Raw genomic sequence first — 22,353 nt, 5'->3', positions numbered from 1 at the left:
GTTGAATTGGACATTTCAAAACCACTTAGTGTGGAAGCTAGGCACCTTGGCGTGGTGGAGATCCACACCGTACATCGACAACTTCTTAGCGTTCTCTAAGAACTGGGCATCTGCTTGAGCAGGAGTCATCCCCCTAGAAAAGTAGACAAAACAAACAATCTATTGTAAACAAACACAGAGGTGAAGAGTTCAAGTGAATGATCTGAAGTGGCAGGTCCTGAAAACAGGGAATTCAAAGTATGATAATGATCACAGTACCTGTAAAGTCCACGGGTCATTTCCAACTAATTTCTACACAGGCGTCTCTCCCCAGTCCCAGGTTTTAAAGAGGCCCCTTTCAGCTATAATATTTAATCTCCCCTAAAACTATGACTCAGTGTCATTGTCACTTGCTCATTTGCTAATTTAAAAAGGGATAGTTATCGCTGAACTATACCCTTTAACCCCACACGGCCCTGACCTGTGAGTTTTGTGGAGCTCCACCACCTTCTCCTCCATCTCCTTGGTCTGTGAGGGGGCGAACTGGAAGTCGCTGATGTAGTCGAGGCGGTGCTCGCCGGAGTCATGGTCTCCCAGCTCGGCCTGCAGGGCATAGGAACCCAGCAGGGAGTGGGTGACGAAGGAGCAGGGCAGACGCCCCGACACTATGTCCTGCCGGAGCTGAAGGCACAGGAGATATCTACAGGGAGACGACGAGAAGAGAGAGAGAGAGAGAGAGAGAGAGAGAGAGAGAGAGAGAGAGATGGGATAACGAGGAGGAGGGGTGGAGGGAGAGAGTCACAGTCCATAACCACATTGAGGCATGAAACACAGGTTGTAGATGTGGTCTGTACATTTCTCCTGACACTAGCCCACTACTTCAGTTCTGACACAACACGCATGTGAAAACTGTGGGTCGGGGGGGGCTTTTTCCTGTACGTCACAGTAGTGCAGCAGCCTGCAGACTCAGAGAAGCAGAAATAGCATACAGAAATAGCAAATGGTTGCAGCTATATCCAGTATCCAGTGCAGTGGTCTTCAGCCTCAAGAGTTTAGTTTCAGAACAGCCCCAGGGCCAAGGTCACAGGCAACGGGGGGGCAACCATCTGCACGCACGCCAACCTTTTTTCCCCCTCTCACGGTGTGCAGCCTGCAGACTCAGAGAAGCAGAAATAGCATACTGCCTGTGACCTTGGCCTTGGGGCTGGGTTGAAACTAAACTCTTGAGGCTGAAGACCGCTCCACTGCACTGGATATTACTGCAACCTTTTGACGAGCGCCGATCAAAGAGGACATTTCTACGCTAGTTTAGGCAGCGGCTCAGTGATGGGAGTGCACCGGCTGAGGGCTCGGATCAGGGAATGATTAGACACTGGGAAGCTGGGGGGAACACATGGACATTGAACGCTCAGTGGATGCCCACCGTCCCCTCCCCTCAGTGTTCTGCTCTTCTGACCTCATTAACCAGTTGCTGCTGCAGTGTACAACTACTGTACAGCAATGGACTTGCCTTTACTGTATCTGGACTAGGTTATATAGACCAGTTGTACATTGAATAACAGTGCTTGCTTGTGTGTGTGTGTGTGTGTGTGTTTAGCTACATTCTGCATGTACATTCTGTATGCGCATGCTGTCTGAAAATCAATAGCATGTACTGTACATAGCGTAACAGTACAAGTATTTACATGTCCCCCATAAAGCCTGTGTACAAAATACTCTGGAAAGATGTCCAAATAGTGTCAATGCAAAGTATTAACAGACTGTAGGTTTGAGACTGCTCCGGGCCACCTGTGTGGTATAAAAACATGATTTGTTTGCGCGACTGGGCAGATCATTTTTTTGCTTTATGACTAACACAATAAAGCCAAACATTCAAAATGTACAATTGAAGGAGTGGGGACGAACAGATGTGGTGTGTGCGTCGTGGCTGTTTGACCTCTTTGTTTCCTGATGAAAGGGACAGTACAATACCTGGTAATATCCTCGGTCAGCTGGGATGGATCCGGAGGGTAGAACTTGACATTGAACGCAAACTGCCAGGTGGCATCTGTGGAAACGGAACAGAAAGAACAGGGGCTCATCTGTTCAAAAGAGTGAAAGGAAATCCTTGATCTATATCGTCATAACACATGATCATTATTTCTAAGCCATAAGGCCAGGCCGCGTGTGTTCAAACAAAGGTGAACCGACTCCAGCTAATTTGTTTGGGTGAGCGTTTGTATGTAGAGGAAGGAAATTATGCATTTAGTGTAAAATAACCAACACGGAAAAACAAGCGATGGCGGCATGCCGGGCCAGATGTGCTAAGAACACACACTCTGCTAAAAGAAGTGGCACAGCCCCAACAGCTGTGCTCATCGACTGACCATAAGGTAGGTGTGTGTGTGTGTGTGTGTGTGTGTGTGTGTGTGTGTGTGTGTGTGTGTGTGTGTGTGTGTGTGTGTGTGTGTGTATAGTGGTGGAGAAGAGGGAATCAGAGAGCGGGGGGAAAGAAGGAGAGGAAAAAGAGACGGGCAGAGAGATAGAAAGAGAACAAGACGACACACTGGATGTAGCAGCTGCACGCAATTACACAACAGCTAAGACCCGCGAGGAGAGGCTTTAGGAAGATCTGAATTGCATACTCCTGGCATTCCTCTCTCCTCGTCTCCTTTTCAAAACCCACTGGAGATGGTCAGAGGGGCGGGACCTCGGTCTCCTCCTCCAATGGGTTTTGAAAAGGAGAGACGCCGCGAGGAGTATACAATTGGGGTCTTCTCTTTGAAGTGGAGTTTTGTCAAGCCTGGAAAGACCTGGTGAGAGTCATTTTGATTTGGTCCTGTACCGTGGCGCAAAGAGACTCATCGAAAATAGCAGAACAGAAACAGGGCCTTTCAACATACCGCTCACACACTGTTTTGGGTATTCATCACTGGACACACTGAGGGGATTTAAAAATCAGTAGAAAAGGGCTGGATTTAGGTTCAACCAGCTAGCGGAGAACACAGTACATTTCAGTAAAACACGTTCAATAACTCTCACAAACGGTTTCAATCAATTTCACGTCACAATTGGAAAACACATAGCACATATCAAACAGAGTGGTCTACGGTGATAGTTGTGATGGGCTGAGAGTGGCTGTGGGGTGGGATTAAAGAGCTCATGTTCGGTAATGAATTACTGTTATGTGACTGATGTATATAAAAGTACCATGTGTGGAAAACGTATATGTAAAGTGTGATATGTATATACATGTATCAAAGAAAAGTCTGTACAAAACAAAGATGTGTGCTCCAAAGAAGGGGTGATGGTGGATGGGTTAATAAAACAATTACAACTCAAATCCTTGACACTTAATCATGATATGGAGTAACTTTTACGTAAGCAACATACTTTCTAGTATTAGCCTACGTTTTAGAGAGACTACTTGTGTTGGGGTCAGATGGGCTTAAGAGCCCTTTGCAAGGCTCCGTGTTTACCTACCACTTCATGTTATCAGCGATAAGAGAGCGCCATGTGAGATGAGACAGAACGAGCAGTGCTAATACACACTATCGCCTCATTTCTGTGTGCGCGCGTGTCCATAGACCACTGGCTTGATGTGGCGATGCCTAAAGCTTCATCAGCATTAGGCTAGGGCTGGCTGTCACCTAGCAACCGCTAGCGAAGAGAGCGAGAGCGGTATGGGCTAGCGCTAGCCTGATTACACCCGGGGAGAGAAGAGATGGATGATGATGACGACAGTCTCTCTCCCTCTTTCATCTGGGCGAGGGACGTTACACAACGGCTTAATTGAAAACAAATGTCAACAGTGTCCTGACATAACAGACTTAATGGTCTTTCCCTGAAATGTACGGTCTGAAACGTATTAGGAATTATGGATTTCTATGCAGAAAAGGGATAATGAAATAATGAAAACCTCCCAGTGGAGGTTTTCTGTGTTGCTCATCAGTGGAGAGAGATAGTAATGTCCTTTCTGTTTAGCTGCAGGCGAGTGAGTGTCCCTGGTCTCGTCTGGACAGTATGCTGGAAGAGAGTAATTATGAAGTGATCCCATGGGGACCATTTATTTCTCTGCAGCAATGAAGGGCTCTGCTTTTCATCCTTCCCAGAATCCCAAGGCCATGTGAGAGTGAACGTTGGGACGAAAAGCCAGGCAAGCAAACAATTCCATTGACTGTGTGGCAAAAATGGGAAGGAATTCAGGAAGTCTGAACAACTGAGAAGTCAAAGAAAATCATACAAACAAAATGTTTACTTTATTTTCCCCACAAGACATGCGAAGGAAAACCATGCCGAATTCACCCTTGCTTAGCCTGGGCATGGGATACAGGATATGTCAAATATGTTAGAGGAATTCCAAAAATGACCCCAGCGGCACTGTTCCAACAGTAGTCATATTGTGGCCTTTGTCCTTCAGCCGGACTGAGCGGAGGAGGTCAGTGACCATTTGAGGAAGCTCGGGGGCAAATGAAAGACTGATACACTGGAATGCGAGACAGCTGGCTCAGAGTAAGTCACATGTCTGGACGATCACCCTTCACAATCAATGAGGGGAGGGTTCATTCACTGGTGCTACTGGGAGGGGGAAGCTCTAATCACATGACTGTCTCAATCCGAGGGCCTAATACCACTTGATCTGTCCAGGAACATTGTGTTTTTCTGGTGGGTGTGTGTGGCAGGAAAACTTTGCAGAACAGTAGCTTCAATGATCCCATTAAGTGTTTTATTCCAGGTGTGAAAGAGGACGAATATCGCGCGAGAAAAAAAAAAAGTGTATCTAGCACACAGAAGCAGCTTTGGCAATCAGGGTCATTTTCCCAGTGAGCATTCATAAGCAGACTCATAAAAAGTAACTGTTTTTCCAAAGATGACCATCCAAAAAGTCAACCGTGGTGGTGTGACAAGGACACAGTGGATTTCAGCCTCCCCCTCCTCTCTGCCTCGTTTTTCAATTATCCTTGAAACGTTCCAGTCAGTCACAGGCTGCAGATAAGTGGGTCCGACCAGAGGCCTCAATTCATGTCATGTGACAGCCTCCATTCCCCAGTCACACACACACACACCATTGAACACTATTACAGGGTAAACAGGCACTTTAAAATGAAATGGGGAGTATTTTATCATAGAATGATATCCACCAGCAATACACCACTGGTCTGAAATCCTATACAATAGGTTCAATAAGTGAAACAAATACAAAGCTTCTCCATCGTCCTGTCTCTCTCGCACGTTACCTCCACCCACGCACACATTGGTGACATCATGTCCATAGTCAAGCTGCACAAAATTCTATCCCAGAGAAGATGACTTCATGTCAGGGCAATTTCCTCTGCACTGCTGCGCTCCAAGTCTTTCCATCTCTCTGCGGAGAGAGCGCTCAAACCCCAACCAGCGAGAGCCCAGCACAGGCCATTATCTTAATGAAGAGGGATTCATTTCATATGCTAAAGAAAATGGAGTGCGCCAATATCTATGATTTCACTGGATCCCACTGGTAGTCAGTGACATGTTAGTAACATAAACCACGAGTGATTTCAGTTGCAGGCCTGACTGTGAACTCCACCTGCCTACTGATCTGAATCAGTCAAGTCAGTCTAACAGTGGCCTCCCTTATCATCCAGTGCTCTAGATACTTTGAATTTATCTCGAAGGGAGAAAACGGTGGCTAACAGACAGGGCATATGTCTGTTTCTCACTCAATGACACAAGGTGTTGAACCAGTCCAAACAAGACTGAGCGATAAGGCTAGAAAATTGGCATAGGTTTGGCTCTTGGACAGCCAGGTAGAATGACCACTGTAAGAGTCGGTGGAACAGAAGAGGCCTGTTGCAGGCCACTGGGGCTGTACTGCACGGCGTGTTACACTCTTAACGCATCCCTGGACAGGAAGTACCTCCGCTCGGAGCCGCTGTTCCCATCGCTACATATTGAATTCCCTCGGGGGTGTAACTATGTGCAAACGTCTGGCCTGTGTTACTGGAAGCTAAGTGCTCTGGGAGTATCAGACTGGGGGTGGGGTGGCGAGCATCCCCCTTCCCTTCTCTCTTCCCAGAGGTTCAGCAGAGCGCAGCCTCCTTCCACCCAACACACATAATCCCCAACACATTCCCCTCAGCCTCATCCAGAATTACTGCAATCCAATGTCCAGATGTGAAAAGAGCATCTCACTCCAGAAATAAATTAAAAAGTGTCTCTGCGAGAGACCTAGTAAATATCAACAGTTACATTAGCTATTAGGGCTATCGGAATAGAGCGTACAGTGAAATGCGAGAGAATGGTGGGTGAAATAACAGGGTATAGTGTGGAAACCTTTCATTAGGTTGGTATGTACAGTAAAGCCAATTAGTGAGTACCGTGGTGGCCCTGTTACTTAATGAGAAACCTCATACAGAAATAGGTTCCAAGAGGTTAAAAAAAACAACTTACTGCGGATCTGACGTTTGATCTCCTTTGTAGGGTCCAGCCAGCACTATAAAAGGGAAACAAAGGAGCTACTCGTTTTGGTTTCAACAAGCATGCAGCACTTCAAACCACACAGTATCAGACTTCTAGCAGTTAACCACAGACTTCATAGTTTCCCTGTTGAGTAACCATGGTGATTGGCAACTCATGTTAGACAAATGCAAGTGGGATTTTGATTGTGAAAGCGTCCATATTGCAAATAACTACTAGGCAAGATGCACCATCTAAAACATGGAAGAACACAGTGCCATTTCTCATGTAAGTACTGTAGGAGATCAGGTATGTCAAGACGAGCGTCATCAAAAACAAGACAGAAGGACGCATTAGGCACAGAGCTGCTGTAAAAAGCACAAAAAATGTTTTTATAATAACTGTGCATTTAGCACCAATCCAGACAACAAAACTATCCATTGTTGTCGTTACTGGTCTGATCCCTCAACTTCTGTGCGCCACTTTCATATAAAAACACACACACGATGAAAACCCATTCCACTAAACTACACTAGCCTATATTATACAGCCTCTTCCCGCCACCCCCCTGGCTAGCCTGCAGTTTCCAGTGTCAACGTGGAACAAAACTCTGCATGCAGCCCCACCGCAAATATGCTGATCTCTCTCCAAACAGTCACCCTCAATGACTGATGTTGAGCCTGCAGACAGACTGTGGAGTGTGTTGACTCTGTGTCATTAAGCTCCAGTTAGTGTGCAGGGGAGACTTTAAAGTTCAGGACCAAAGCCATAAGAATACAGACAGGCAATGTGAGAGAAGGATATGGGTCTGTGAAGCAGGCCTACTTGGTTGGCAGGGGGCGAGAGCAGAGCAGAGTCATTCTGGACTGAAGTTTGTGAGCGGAACCTCGTCGGTCTCCAACCAGTGATATTAGAGGGCATCCCAATAAACTGTGTTGATACAGATCTGGAAAATAACTGATGTTATTCCCTGGAAGCATATCTGGGTTCTCTGGAGGTTAACTGCACACTTCAGACATTCCTGTGAGGATGGGCTGGCCTTAGCACACAGGGAAGTACTTTATCATCCATCTGACTTTTATGAATCACTGTTGGTTCATTCAGGCCTTTGTTAAAACGTCCTTTTAAACGATCAATTATATGGTCCATCAGGCCCACTAAACCGTTTCGAATGTCTAAACAGCTCATATTGATCACGAGAGGGATATTATGCGGTCAAACCATTAGTCATTGTAACTTTTGTAGCAGAATAAAAGTCTAGCTAATTATACAATTGAGGAACGATATAAAAAAGTTGAGGACATAAACGCAAAAACATCTGTGCTATTGGGAGAGAGGTTATTATATGATACATTTTAGGAAGTACACTGAACAAAAAATAAACGCAACATGTGAAGTGTTGGTCCCATGCTTCATGAGCTGAAATAAACGATCCCAGAAATTTCCCACACACAAAAAGCTTATTTCTCTCAAATCCTGTACACAAATTTGTTTACATCCCTGTTCGTGAGCATTTCTCCAAGATAATCTAGCCACCTGACAGTTGTGGCATATCAAGAAGCTGATTAAACAGCATGATCATTACACAGGTGCACCTTGTGTTGGGGACAATAAAAGGCCACTAAAATGTTGTCACACAACACAATGCCACAGAAGTTTTGAGGGAGCGTGCAATTGGCATGCAGACTGCAGGAATGTCCACCAAAGCTGTTTCCAGAGAATTGTATGTTAATTCCTATACCATAAGCCATCTCCAATGTCGTTTTAAAGAATTTTGCAGTATGTCCAACAAGCCTCACAACCGCAGACCACGTGTAACCACGCCAGCCCAGGACCTCCACAACCGGATTCTTCACCTGCGGGATCGGCTGAGACCAGCCACCCGGACAACTGATGAAACTGTGGGTTTGCAAAACCAAAGAATTTCTGCACAAACTGTCAGAAACCATCTCAGGGAAGCTCATCTGCGTGCTTGTCATCCTCACCAGGTTCTTGACCTGACTGCAGTATGGTGTCGTAACCGACTTCAGTGGGCAAATGCTCACCTTCAATGGACACTGGCATGCTGGAGAACTATGCTCTTCACGGATGAACCCCAGTTTCAACTGATGGCGTCGTGTGGGCAAGTGGTTTGCTGACGTCAACGTTGTGCACAGAGTGCCCCATGGTGGCGGTGGGGTTATGGTATGGGCAGGCATAAGATAAGGACAGCGAACACAATTGCATTTTACCGATGGCAATTTTAATAGAGATACCGTGACGAGATCCTGATGCCCATTGACGTGCCATTCATCCGCCGCTATCACCTCATGTTTCAGCATGATAATGCACGGCCCCATGTTGCAAGGAACTGTACATAATTCCTGGAAACTGAAAATTGTCCCAGTTCTTCCACAGCCTGCATACTCACCAGACATGTCACCCATTGAGCATGTTTGAGATGCTCTGGATCGACGTGTACGACAGTGTGTTCCAGTTCCTGCCAATATCCAGCAACTTTGCACAGCCATTGAAGAGGAGTGGGACAACATTCCGTAGGCCACAATCAACTCCACGCGAAGCACATGTGTCGTGCAGCATGAGGCAAATGGTGATCATACCAGATACTGACTGGTTTTCTGATCCACACCCCTACCTTTTTTTAAGGTATCTGGGACCAACAGATGCATATCCGTATTCCCAGTCATTTGAAATCCATAGATTAGGGCCTAATGAATTTATTTAAATTGACTGATTTCCTTATTGAAATTGTTGCATGTTGCGTTTATATTTTTGTTCAGTGTAGTTAGGCCTAGAAGTACTGCTACTTTAGAAACAAAACATTCCCCCAAAAGTGGATCTGAGTAGAAGATACGTTTGCATTTCTAATTTCTTTCCTGTTCTGAAAAAGCCAGTCTCTTCTTTTAAAGCAGGGCTTCAGATCTCACGGTAGAAGAATGTGGTTAAAAACACAATGACTTTACCGTCTGGTCAGAGTTGTCTTTGTAACTCAACCCAAAGTAGTCCTTCTCCAGTAGGTTCAGGGCTTCATACACTTTAAAGAACAGGTACTGGCCTTTCGCCCGTTTCTGCAGAGAGGGAAGAACAAAGAGAAGAGCATGAAAACCATGTCACTAATCATCAATTATAAAAGAACAGTGGACATAAAAAAAATCACGATCTACAATAGCAGCGAGGCAGATTATTTCGATAATGGGACAAGGAGAAAAAGATATCTATCTACCATATATTTGTCATCATTCCCCAATGCATTTCATTTAGTGAAAAATATTACATCTTTCACAGTTCGTTGCGACAGGGTTAATTCACGTGGGGGTTCATTTATCTGGCTCATGAATGCCACAATTGTATGGCTGTGTGTGGAAAGTGTCAGAAAACTCTAGAGAATGCACTCCTCCAGGGCATCTCTTGGGTGTGAGCTGACATTTGCCCTGCAGACAGACAGGCAGACAGATATGCAGCCGTTTGGGACAGCTTGGCAGCTCTCTTCAACTGGCCCGGTATTCGCCTGCACAGCAGAACCAGACAGTATAGGCATTACAGGAAAATCCCCACGGATTGCGTGAGCATTATTGGTCCTTTGACATTGGTGGAATGAGGGAGCTATTTGGGACGAATTGCAGTGTGGACAAAGGGGGCGAACTACCACACTACCTCTTCGGGGCAACACATTGCCTTGGTCTGAGGGACAATAACCAGAAAAAGTCCACAAAGGACAACGACACTGCATTCTAGACAGAGGGGGATGAAAAGGGAAAGAAAAAAAGCCCTGCATTTTCGCCTCCTTGGGACAGCGGAGATATTTAAGGTATGCTAGTATTATCAGTCACTCCCAAGGACACTGGTGAAGCTTTTTGAATGCCCCCCCACCCCCGACAATAGACACTTACATTAGATCGTCTGTAGAGTGAGAGAGAGTGATAGAGAAGAAAGTATTTTGCTAACAGTCTATCAGCTCGGAGGCTGCAACATCCTGGTAGCCAGAGGGGTGTGGCCCTGGTTACACATGATTTGGCACCAGGTGGATTCTGAGATGTGTGTCCAAGGTGCTGCCTTTGTTTGGCTTTAAATTAAATCACTTTACACATGACCTTGCATTTTCCTCCCATGGCACGCCCTTCTGCACTACATATTAACCAATCAGGACAGGAACTCAGTTTAGAAAACAGAAGCCCGATGGGGAGGATCAACGTTCAGTTCAGGGCCATCTCTTTCTTCTACTAAAGCACTTCAGTACTGGCTGGTCAAGTCACTAAGGATTGTAGGCAAACAGCAAAATTGATTTCCCCCATGCTTACTATTGATCATGTGGAAGCCATTGCTTTGGAGTGCATTAAGTAGCAAAGCAGGTAGCACTGCAAAAAAAATATATAAGTTTGACCATTAGGCGGGAGATTTCAGACGTTTCCAATTGAAGCTCGGATTTCAGTGCAAATGCAATAAAACTGTCTGTGGTCAAGCCTGAGCAGTGTCTGACAGAGAGAGACCGCAGCACAAGCAGACAAGTCCTAATCGGAATTACTGCCTCCTGCTGCAAGTCACATACTTCCTAGTAAAAAAATGTTGACAGCTACATCTCAATGGAACGAGAACAGCAAAGTAATCTCATTGACGGCTGTAAAAGCACAGTCGCAGACAAAATGCACCATAAAAACTTTCAGGTCTTATACAGTCCATCCATATAAGCTTACACGGTCTCTGACAGCCTCTTCAAAGTCACAGCTATTTACGCTAGGCTCAACTAGAGGTAAGGTAAACACCACCCAAAGCCCAACGGTGCTGTTGAGAGAGATGCTCCCTCCAGAGGGCTGATGCTCCATGAAAACAAACTTGTGGTTACCTGGGTGAGGAGTGCAGGGTGGGGCAGTCGTCATAGAGGTGGAGCTAGACTTCTACGACGCTAGCGAGCCACTAGCTAGCCTCATTAGGATTCTTCCATTGGCCCCGCTCTACAGTGCAAGTCAATTAGATCAGTCATTAGCATGCTAACAGAGGGCACTTCAGGAACAAGGGCTTTGCCCTGTCAGCTTTTGCCTCAGCAATGCAGAGCGGAGGCCACAGCAATAGTATTGGCTCATTTGCAGTCACACGCCAAGCAGGTCAAGTGAGTTCACTTACGTTTTATGACAGTGTTTGTGTACACATACTCTACACATCTGCTTATGCATGGCAAGCTTTGACAGGACTGATGAACCGGTATTTGGATCTTTGGGGCATAGAGTACAGTAGCATACATCTTCTTGGGGGGGGGGGCATTTTTGGTATTATATGCATGTGAAGGTCTGGATGTGAGTAATGCTTTGGTATATTTAACAAGTTGAAATTTATGCTAGCGAGTTGCCCTGAAAACACACTGAAAGTGTGTTGAATAATGCAGCAGTGCAGCTGTTGATGCATACAGTGCCATGTTCCATCATCTTACTGAACCAAGGTGAACCAGCCCAGAGAGGAACATGGTGGCACCACCAACAATCCACCCAGTGAGGACTAATTAGCAGGCCAAGTGGAGCTGGGAGCAGGGAGATGGGCAGCAGCCTAATTGAAATTGGCGGGTTGGAATAATCAAAAGGCCTGGGCTGTCTGCTAATGAGTGAATCTCTACAGCATGATTCCTATAAAGACACTTAGAGGGGTACACCTCAAAAGAAAGCCTTTTCAGATCCCCCATGCACCATAGACAACAAACAGGTCTGGTGCTGGTAGCAAATATCAATCTACAGTCAACAATGGTGCCCAATGAACACATTGTCTTACTACCAAACAAATTACGGATTTGGCCAAACACTGGGAATCTCCAAGAAAACACTAACTGTTTCTACTCATTTGGCTTTATGGGAGCATTCCTAATGTCTGAACATTGTTTTGCAATCAGGAGGGAGGGGCCCGTCATTGGGACATTAGAGACAGGGTGGGAGAGAGAGAGACAGAGGACAGGCTGGGAGAAAAAGACAGAAGGGAGTGTACGACTCATTCTGTCCATGGCTGGAAGTCAAGAATCCGGACATCCAGACGCAGTTTTATCATCTCCCATAGGCTTATAGAGAAATCTGCCTGAAACACTCCACCTCTACAAAACAGCAAGAATCAAATTCACATGCAGACAATCTATAGAGAGAAGCAAGGGGAAAGGACGGTAGACAACACAGACACCCTTTGTCTGCATCCACTACAAGGACAGAAAGGGACGTTGGTGTGTATAACAGTAATTTGGTGGGTGCTAATATTTGTTCCATTTCACACATTTACAATGTGCATTATATGCATACATGTGAATTGGAAATTGTTTTTTTTTTGCTCCGAGACCCTCAGAGTGGGGTCACGGCCAGGGTCTGCCATTAAAGATGGCAACCCTGGAGCAATTAGGGTTAAGTGCTCTGCTCATGGGCACAGAGATGTTTTTTTTTCACCTTGTCAGCTCGGGGATTCAAACTAGCTACCTTTTGGTTACTGTCTCAACGAGCTAACCGCTAGGCTATCTGCTGTGTGTGTGTGCGCGTGCGACGGCGAGACTGGTCTTTCCGGAGCCCCAGAGCTCCCTGCTGTTCCAGCAGATTAGACTCATACGTGTCCCTCCGCGCTGAGCCGATGGTGAACAAATGCAGCAGGACTCTGTAGCCAAGCAGAATAAAGCGGAAGCAGCCTTGTACTGCACAGAGCCACAGCACTGGCTGAGGAGGAGAGGACTACGCTGCTGCAGAGCCCCAGACGCCATTACTGTTTGTTCACACACACAAATGTTATGGTTTCGTCGCTCTCATTATTGCAAGGCACTCACAAAGCAAGGGAAAATGTGTGAGGAAGAGAGTATACCTGGACCTGCAAGGCCTTGTCAGAGTGCATGAGAATCCTGCTTTATGTAGCTTGGCAGTACGAGAGCACTGTGTTTCTCGGACTCTACTTCTCCGACTGGTACTTCTGAGTAGAGAATGAGATACAGATTTCTTTAGATATGTATCAATATTATTTTCCGGTACACTGACCCATCCATCTCAAAAGTGGTGCATTCTAGAGAAAGGATCACTAAAAGCAGAGTCAGGAGTTTGATTGATGAGCTTTATCAGAAACTATATCTACAGTCTAAACACCATCAACTTGTGCCCCAATGCACCTTGACAAGGCCCCCCCCATTGGCCCAAATCCCCTGCCTTGAAAACACACATGACAATCCCACTCTGGATCACAGACAGATCCACCAGCAGCCCAGTCCACCAGTGGATTCACCCTGCAGGCAAGCAGCCCAGTCCACCAGTGGATTCACCCTGCAGGCAAGCAGCCCAGTCCACCAGTGGATTCACCCTGCAGGCAAGCAGCCCAGTCCACCAGTGGATTCACCCTGCAGGCAAGCAGCCCAGTCCACCAGTGGATTCACCCTGCAGGCAAGCAGCCCAGTCCACCAGTGGATTCACCCTGCAGGCAAGCAGCCCAGTCCACCAGTGGATTCACCCTGCAGGCAAGCAGCCCAGTCCACCAGTGGATTCACCCTGCAGGCAAGCAGCCCAGTCCACCAGTGGATTCACCCTGCAGGCAAGCAGCCCAGTCCACCAGTGGATTCACCGTGCAGGCAAGCAGCCCAGTCCACCAGTGGATTCACCGTGCAGGCAAGCAGCCCAGTCCACCAGTGGATTCACCCTGCAGGCAAGCAGCCCAGTCCACCAGTGGATTCACCCTGCAGGCAAGCAGCCCAGTCCACCAGTGGATTCACCCTGCAGGCAAGCAGCCCAGTCCACCAGTGGACTCACCCTGCAGGCAAGCAGCCCAGTCCACCAGTGGATTCACCCTGCAGGCAAGCAGCCCAGTCCACCAGTGGACTCACCCTGCAGGCAAGCAGCCCAGTCCACCAGTGGACTCACCCTGCAGGCAAGCAGCCCAGTCCACCAGTGGATTCACCCTGCAGGCAGCAGCCCAGACCCCAGGAGGAGAGAGAGAAGGGGGAGGCGCGCCGCACAGGCTGCAGTCTCCCAGAGACACCTCCACGCCCCACTAATGGTCCCAATGGGCTGGGGCCTGGTCTGGTCAAGCCTGGCTGTGACGGGGGGGACATGATAGGGGCTGCACCAAATGATGTATGTATTATAATAATTGATTATGCTCATGTTGTATTAATAGAAGAGGAAGGGCTATAAGACCCCTCCTTCACTACATCTATAGGGTCCTGGACTACAGATTAGCAACACTGGAACTATTGTCTCTCCTGCAGGTTTGTATAACTGTATATGCATAGACTTGGTCTCATGAGTAGAAGGTAGAAGTTGACTGCAAGCACATCTAGTGGTGTGGGGGCTGTGCTTTGGCAAAGTGGGTGGGGTTATATCCTGCCTGACTGGCCCTGTCCGGGGGTATCATCGGATGGGGCCACAGTGTCTTCTGATCCCTCCTGTCTCAGCCTCCAGTATTTATGCTGCAGTAGTTTGTGTGTCGGGGGGCTAGGGTCAGTCTGTTACATCTGGAGTATTTCTCTTGTCTTATCCGGTGTCCTGTGTGAATTTAAATATGCTCTCTCTAATTCTCTCTCTCTCTTTCTTTCTTTCTCTCGGAGGACCTGAGCCCTAGGACCATGCCTCAGGACTACCTGGCATGATGACTCCTTGCTGTCCCCAGTCCACCTGGCCATGCTGCTGCTCCAGTTTCAACTGTTCTGCCTGCGGCTACGGAACCCTGACCTGTTCACCGGACGTGCTTGTTGCACCCTCGACAACTACTATGGTTATTATTATTTGACCATGCTGGTCATTTATGAACATTTTAACATCTTGACCATGTTCTGTTATAATATCCACCCGGCACAGCCAGAAGAGGACTGGCCACCCCTCATAGCCTGGTTCCTCTCTAGGTTTCTTCCTAGGTTTTTGGCCTTTCTAGGGAGTTTTTCCTAGGGAGTTTTTCCTAGCCACCGTGCTTCTTTCACATGCATTGCTTGCCGTTTGGGGTTTAAGGCTGGGTTTCTGTACAGCACTTTGAGATTTCAGCTGATGTACGAAGGGCTATATAAATACATTTGACTTGATTTGATATTAAAGCAACTTGGACCCTTTCCTATTTTGCAGAACGTACTCGGAAACATGCGTGCTATGTTCCCGTTGTCAACTTCTGTCTGCGATTGCATTAATAAATGAATGATTGATTTACTTAAAGATAGTCTGATTGCTGATTTCACCAATAAGCAAATGATTGACAAGGAACAAGGAACCTAGCCCAACAGCTGCTACACGACCCCAGAGAGAGCGACAGAGGGGATAGAGAGCTCCAGCAGCATTCAGTCTAACGTCTCAGAGAACACCTTGGAGTACATTGAGAGAGAACTACGGTCGTGCAGTCAGATTTTTCAGAGTTACCCTATTTGGCATTTCCATTAGCTCTCAATTCAAGTCGCATAAAATAAGGACCTAAACAACATGTTTGAGAGAAGAATATAAATCACTTTCAAAGGGAGACAGTTGAGAATGTCTGAAGTGGCCCTAGTGTGCTTCCATGTGAAACAATGAAACATGTCATTGTTTTCCACTGAGGGTTAGTGTGGGCGCTTGCTTTGCTTCTCCCCCAAAATTAAGGTTAATCTCTGGAACACTTTGTTGTTCTGCATTTTCCAAACGCTCCCAGATAGACTGTAGGCATTGCACCTCGTTATAAATATGCCACTGTCTTCTGGCTGAATACTCCCCAACAATGGCATTTACTGATGTCTCAGCTATTCTGAAACTGTGAACAAAGCTGGCCCTGTTCAAACAGCAATTAGTGTTGGGGCCCATTCACAAGCCATCTCAAAACGCATGTTCAGCTGCACTGGGATCCACAAACACTCTCAATCACACACAGTGAAACCCCTTAGCCTCCAGGATGGGAAAATGACTAGCCTACACATGAATAACCAATGAGACAGAAGCAATAACATAATAGATCGACTTAAGCAAACGCCACCAACTAGCTTTAACACTTGACTTGTAATTATGAATAGAGAAGGTCCCTCTATCCTACAGAGTGGATCTTATTGGAGATTGCTGACTGACTAACTGGAGGATATGATGACTATGTTATGAGTTTGCAGGCGGGGTTGGTTTGCCACGCGTCTGTGGGGGACAGCAGATGGTAAAGGTTTAATCTGTGAGGGGCTCAGGACCCCCCTCTAATCTGCCATGCTTGTGGACGTGGTGGGCTCCAGAGAACTAGACGAGAACACCAGACGAGCACCCGCCGTGCAGCCTGCTTTTACCCCAGGCCGGCCAGGGGGGGGGGGGGGTAGAAATTGGGAGGGACTGGGGCGGGGGGTGTCATCCACCCATCACTTCCAGGTCAGCGGTTAAGGTCCCCTCAACACCAGCGCTTTATCCCTTTAGTGTATAAACCACAAAACTCACACATATAAAAGGGGCTTCACGTGTACCTGAGGGCCAGAGAGAGAGAGGGGGCAGCCCTCCACCCAACACCTGAGGGCCAGAGAGAGATGGCCTCTAAGCCCTCCACCAAACACAGGCCCAAGTTCAGTCCCGTGACCTCCCAGCTCCAGACAACACAGTCAATTCCACCCACAGCCAAACCAGAAGATAGCCCACATCATTCAAACCCATAGGAGAACCCAAACAGACTTTAAAAAAAAGACACCCGCGGCAATTCTCTTAGATTGGCCATTTAGTGTGAATTCACTGCAGGGAATGGTGCCTTCAAAAATACATGATGTAGGCTATCGATTTCTCATCATCCCACGGCTCATTAGTAGGCAAATGAAAATAAACTTGAGGGCAAAAAGGAATGAGGGGGAGTAACAACGTGGAAATGACACACTAGGGAACTTGATATATGGTCCAATGTAGTGAAACACTAATTCACCTGTTATGCTGGAGAAACAATAATACATTACACTAAATGACCAAAAGTATGTGGACACCTGCTTGTCGAACATTGCATTCCAAATTCATGGGCGTTAATATGGAGTTGGTCCCCCCATTGCTGCTATAACAGCCTCCACTCTTCTGGAAAGGCTTTCCACTAGATGTTAGAACATTGCTGCAGGGACTTGCTTCCATTCAGCCACAAGAGCATTATAGTGAGGTCGCGCGATTAGGTCTGGCTCGCAGTCTGCGTTTCAATTCATCCCAAAGGTGTTCGACGGGGTTGAGGTCAGGGCTGTGCAGGCCAGTCAGGTTCTTCCAAACCGATCTCGACAAACCATTTCTGCATGGACCTCCCTTTGTGCACAGCGGCATTGTCATGCTGAAACAGGAAAGGGCCTTCCCCAAACTGTTGCCACAAAGTTGGAAGCACAAGATCATCCAGAATGTCATTGCATGCAGTAGCGTTAAGATTTCCCTTCACTGGAACCAAGGGGCCTAGCCCGAACCATGAAAAACAACCCCAGACTATTATTCCTCCTCCACCAAACTTTACAATTGGCACAATGCATTGGGGCATGTAGCGTTCCCCTGGCATCCGCCAAACCCAGATTCGTCTGTCGGACTGCCAGATGGTGAAGCATGATTCACACTTGAGAAAGCGTTTCCACTGCTCCAGAGTCCAATGGCGGCGAGCTTTACACCACTCCAGCCAACGCTTGGCATTGCGCATGGTGATTAAGAGGCTTGTGTGCGGCTGCTCGGCCATGGAAACCCATTTCATTAATCTCCCGACGAACAGTTCTTGTGCTGACATTGCTTCCGGAGGAAGTTTGGAACTCGGTAGTGAATGTTGCACCGGTCCCATCCTGTGAGCTTGTGTGGCCTACCACTTCGCGGCTGAGTCATTGTTGCTCCTAGACATTTCCAATTCACAATAATAGCACTTACAGTTTACCATGCCAGCTCTAGCAGGGCAGAAATTTTACAAACTGACATCCTATGACGGTGCCACATTGAAAGTCACTGAGCTCTTCAGTAAGGCCATTCTACTGCCAATGTTTGTTTATGGAGATTGCATGGCTGTGTGCTCGATTTTATACATGTGAGCAATAGCCAAATCCACTAATTTGAAGAGGTGTCCACATACACTACATCACCAAAAGTATCATTAAAGAGAAGAAAACGACTGACTGATTTGAGATGCAGGCTGCAGTGGTATGGGGTTTACAGTGGACCTTGGCCAAAAATCTGTCCAATAGTAACAGCTAGGCTAAACCATGCAGTGATGGGGAGAGCCATTTGTTGAGCCAAAACTGTATGCCTTGATGTTCTCAGCCTCTCTATCCCACTATAAAAGGGCACAGCAGAATCTACTAAGCAACTATGCTATGATTACCTGACTCAAAACCAACAATCAAATAATCATAATTTATTGCACCTACAGATAGGCCAAAATCCACAATAAATCCTTTAATCCAGCTGAGACGTAGGTCCTACCAAACACACTATTATCAACTTCACTTGTGTTGTAATGGCCCCTGAGAGCAGCAGTCAGCTAAATGGTTAATATTGTCTCCCTGACGTTCCCTTCTTTAGGTGCCCTACCTCTCCTCCCCAGTCCTCACCCTGCTGTGTGTCGTAGTTAGTCACCTCTACTCCACTTGTGTTTATAGGTTGATGTCCTGCTGAGATCATCAGCAGCAGCAGCACAGCACAGAAGCTATACATGAGCAATACATTTAGAGCATCGAATCACAATAAAAATTACAGTATTGAAAGGCAATATTTTTATTTATTTAACCAGGCCAGTCGTATCAGCACCTTAGTATTGTGATATCGCATCTAGAGGTCCCTGGCAAATCTCAGCACTACTATAAATAGCCTCAGACTCCACCGGTAGCAAATAACAATGAAATGTCTGATACAAAAACCTCAATCTATTCAACAGGATTACACGTAATGCTATCCTCTTCCTGCGCAAAACTAAATTATTGTGATGAGGTTCATCGAATAAGGAGAGTCTGCTGTGCTGTGTACAGCTCCAGTACACTGCACTGTTTTCCTCTGGGACAACGCTAAACTACATGACAATGGTTCTGAATGCTTATCTGCAACAACAATAATCGTTGCACTGAATCTTCTATAAAACAAAAAAACGCATCTGTCAAAACACGCTGTTAAAAGGCAGGCAATTTTTTCCCTATGAAAAAGACAATTACCTCAAGAAAACAACCTGTGGTTACCTAGGTTACCCCTTTGGCTCACAGCAAAAACCTTAACTCTTTCAAACGCAATTCTTGTCGTCTGCTTCTTTTAGTCAATTACAAAACTACATTTAAGAAAAGTACAACATGTCTAAAGATTACTTTTCAACATTGCCTGCTCCCTATCGTTCTCACTATTTAGAAAAACATAATAAATGTAGGGCTTCCCTCGTGCCCCTTTTCATGACGATGTTAGCAGCCACTTGAGTGAGTGCTAGCTAGCTACAGACCAGAACATTAACTTGTTAGGGCTAAGGTCCTTTTTTCTGAATTTCCGCCTGACTGACGTGCCCAAAGTAAACTGCGTTTTACTCAGGCCCAGAAGCCAGGATATGCATATAAAAATCGGTACCATTGGACAGAAAACACTTTGAAGTTTGTAGAAATGTAAAAATAATGTATGAGACTATAACACAATAGATATGATAAAAGAAAATCCAAAGAAAAACCAACCAGAATTATATATAAAAAAAAGTTTAGAGCCCATGCTCTTACAATGGAAAAAGTATAGGTGCATATCCAAATCCAGCTCCCAGATTGCAATTCCTATGGCTTCCACTAGATGTCAACAGTCTTTGTTCAAGGTTTCAGGCTTGTTTCTTCCCAAACGAGAAAGAATTATGAGTTTTAGTACTGGGACTCAGAGTTGGAAATCAGTCTGTGCGCACGCGATGAAGAGGACGCGCACCTGCCAATATTGTTTTCCTATTGAACATACTTCTTTCCGTATGAAATATTATAGTTTAATTACATTTTAGGGTACCTGAGAATTAAATAGAAACGTATTTTGACTTGTTTTAACAAAGTTTAGCGGTAGCTTTTTGGATTCCTTTCTCTGCATGTTGAACGAGTGGATTACTCAAATCGATGGCGTCAACTAAACTGACTTTTTGGGATATAAAGAAGGATGTTATCTAACAAAACTACATGTAGCTGGGACCCTTTGGATTGCAAATCAGAGTAAGATTTTCAAAAGTAAGTGAATATTTCATCGCTATTTGTGATTTTATGAAGCCTGTGCAGGTGGAAAAATCTGTTGTGGAGTGCCGTCCGCAAACAATCGCATGGCATGCTTTCGCTGTAAAGCCTATTGTAAATCGGACAGTGCAGTTAGATTAACAAGAATTTAAGCTTTTAACCGATATAAGACACTTGTATGTAATTAAATGTTTAATATCCATAATTGTTATGATTATTTATTTGAATTGCGCGCCCTCCAATTTCACCGGAAGTAGTTGACAGGTGTCCCGCTAGCGGGACGCCTAGCCCTAAATTAAGCTAGCCAAGACTAACACAAACAAAAGGACTATACAGCTACAGGTAGTAAGTGGAGTTACAAACAAACTGTACTAAACAAGTTAAATGTCTTACCTGTGATGAAATGTTTTCCACACACACAGCTACGTGCAGCCTACTTGGACACCGCGTCCCCACATTTCCCACACCGAATAGCCTGCAGCCACAAGGCTCTTCTTGCAGGCTCCATTTCCCTACGTGGGGGCATTTGTGAACCGTAGGTCGGGATTTTTGACTTGGCTACATTGAACAGCATAGCAGCTTTTCGGCATGTTTTGTTATTTCTGTATAACAAAAAATCTACGACAAAGTTGCATCTTGTACAATCAAATTGTGCTAGCTCTAGTCACAATACATACACTGAGTGTACAAAACATTAAGAACACCTGCTCTTTCCATGACAGACTGACCAGGTAAAAATAGGTGAAAGCTATGATCCATTATTGATGTCACTTAAAAAAAAGCCTTGAGACAATTAAGAGATTTAGTAAGACAAAATATTTAAGTTCCTTTGAAAGGGGTATGATAGTAGGTGCCAGACGCACCGGTTTTTCAAGCTCAACAGTTTCCTGACGAATTGAGGCTGTTGAGGGCAAAAAGAGGGGGTGCAACTCAATATAGGAAGGTGTTCTTAATGTTTTATACACTCAGTGTATATAGTTGAGAAAATATTATCCATCACCTTTAACCTTATATCTCCAACTCTCCCCAGTGAGAGTTATTTTTTATGTGCATGATATGAGAATGCACTCACTGGTACAAAATGTGATTGTTACGCAACAGGACAGTTAACCCACACTACCCTCAAACCAAGGGATGCTGCCTGCTAATTATCTATATACTTTGTTTCAACTTGTCAATTTCAAATTATTTTCAAACAAGTTTTATTTGACAGTTTGAATTGAAGTGTGTTCCGCCTCCTCAATAATTCACAGACCATTTCATTGTGGTGGACAATTAAAGTTTGAGGCATTACGATGAGATGGACAAACCGTGCTCTTTGATGCGAGCCCAAACACTTCTCCAGTGTTTCCTCGGGTCAAGTATGCAGACATTTGTGCATCTCCAGTCAGAACAGGACCTGCACAAACTTTATCCCACTGGCACATTTTCTGGCTGGCGCCCCATTGCTTTCATTATCGTTTTCCTTACTAATAATAACTTTGAACATGTGTGCATTCCTATCAAAGTAAGTGCCTTATTACGCTATGAAAATAGTTTCTGTATATCGTGTTGTGTTGTTTGTACTGTAGTACACCATATGGCCGTATGGCGCATAATGGTTTGTGTGGTAATCATGTATTTACTGCTTTATTCACATTTTCAAGTACTTGCGACAAATAACGTATTCTTATTATTGCATAGATTGTAATGGACATGTGTAAAATGCTTTTTTGAAGGTTTTACTGATTATGATGAGCTAATGCTAAGCCATATTAACCCACTGTGTGTGGAGCCATGTTTATTAACATCATTCAATGCATTCTGGGTGTCACGCAAACGCCTGTCAGACCAAAGATGTTTTAGCAAGATGTTATAACAAGATGAAGATGTTGTAACAAGGTTAAGGGACG

General features: G+C 45.6%; 1 protein-coding gene across 13 annotated transcripts in view; it reads right to left on the bottom strand.

Annotated features, from left to right (window-relative positions):
- Positions 1–22,353, bottom strand: part of epb41l2 (erythrocyte membrane protein band 4.1 like 2) — a 90,956-nt gene that overhangs the window by 23,660 nt on the left and 44,943 nt on the right. For all 13 annotated transcript variants that reach the window (XM_029752576.1, XM_029752621.1, XM_029752557.1 and 10 more), the window contains exons 4-8: positions 9,357–9,461; positions 6,388–6,430; positions 1,951–2,026; positions 461–679; positions 46–133 (exon numbers count right to left, since the gene is read on the bottom strand). In XM_029752576.1, coding sequence (XP_029608436.1) covers positions 46–133; positions 461–679; positions 1,951–2,026; positions 6,388–6,430; positions 9,357–9,461 — 531 coding nt within the window. The remainder of the gene's footprint in view (positions 1–45; positions 134–460; positions 680–1,950; positions 2,027–6,387; positions 6,431–9,356; positions 9,462–22,353) is intronic.

Source organism: Salmo trutta, chromosome 1, assembly GCF_901001165.1.
Source record: "Salmo trutta chromosome 1, fSalTru1.1, whole genome shotgun sequence".
Lineage (NCBI taxonomy): Eukaryota > Metazoa > Chordata > Actinopteri > Salmoniformes > Salmonidae > Salmo > Salmo trutta.
The sequence above is the reverse complement of the archived record's forward strand: the minus strand, read 5'-3'. Positions and strand labels throughout refer to the sequence as shown.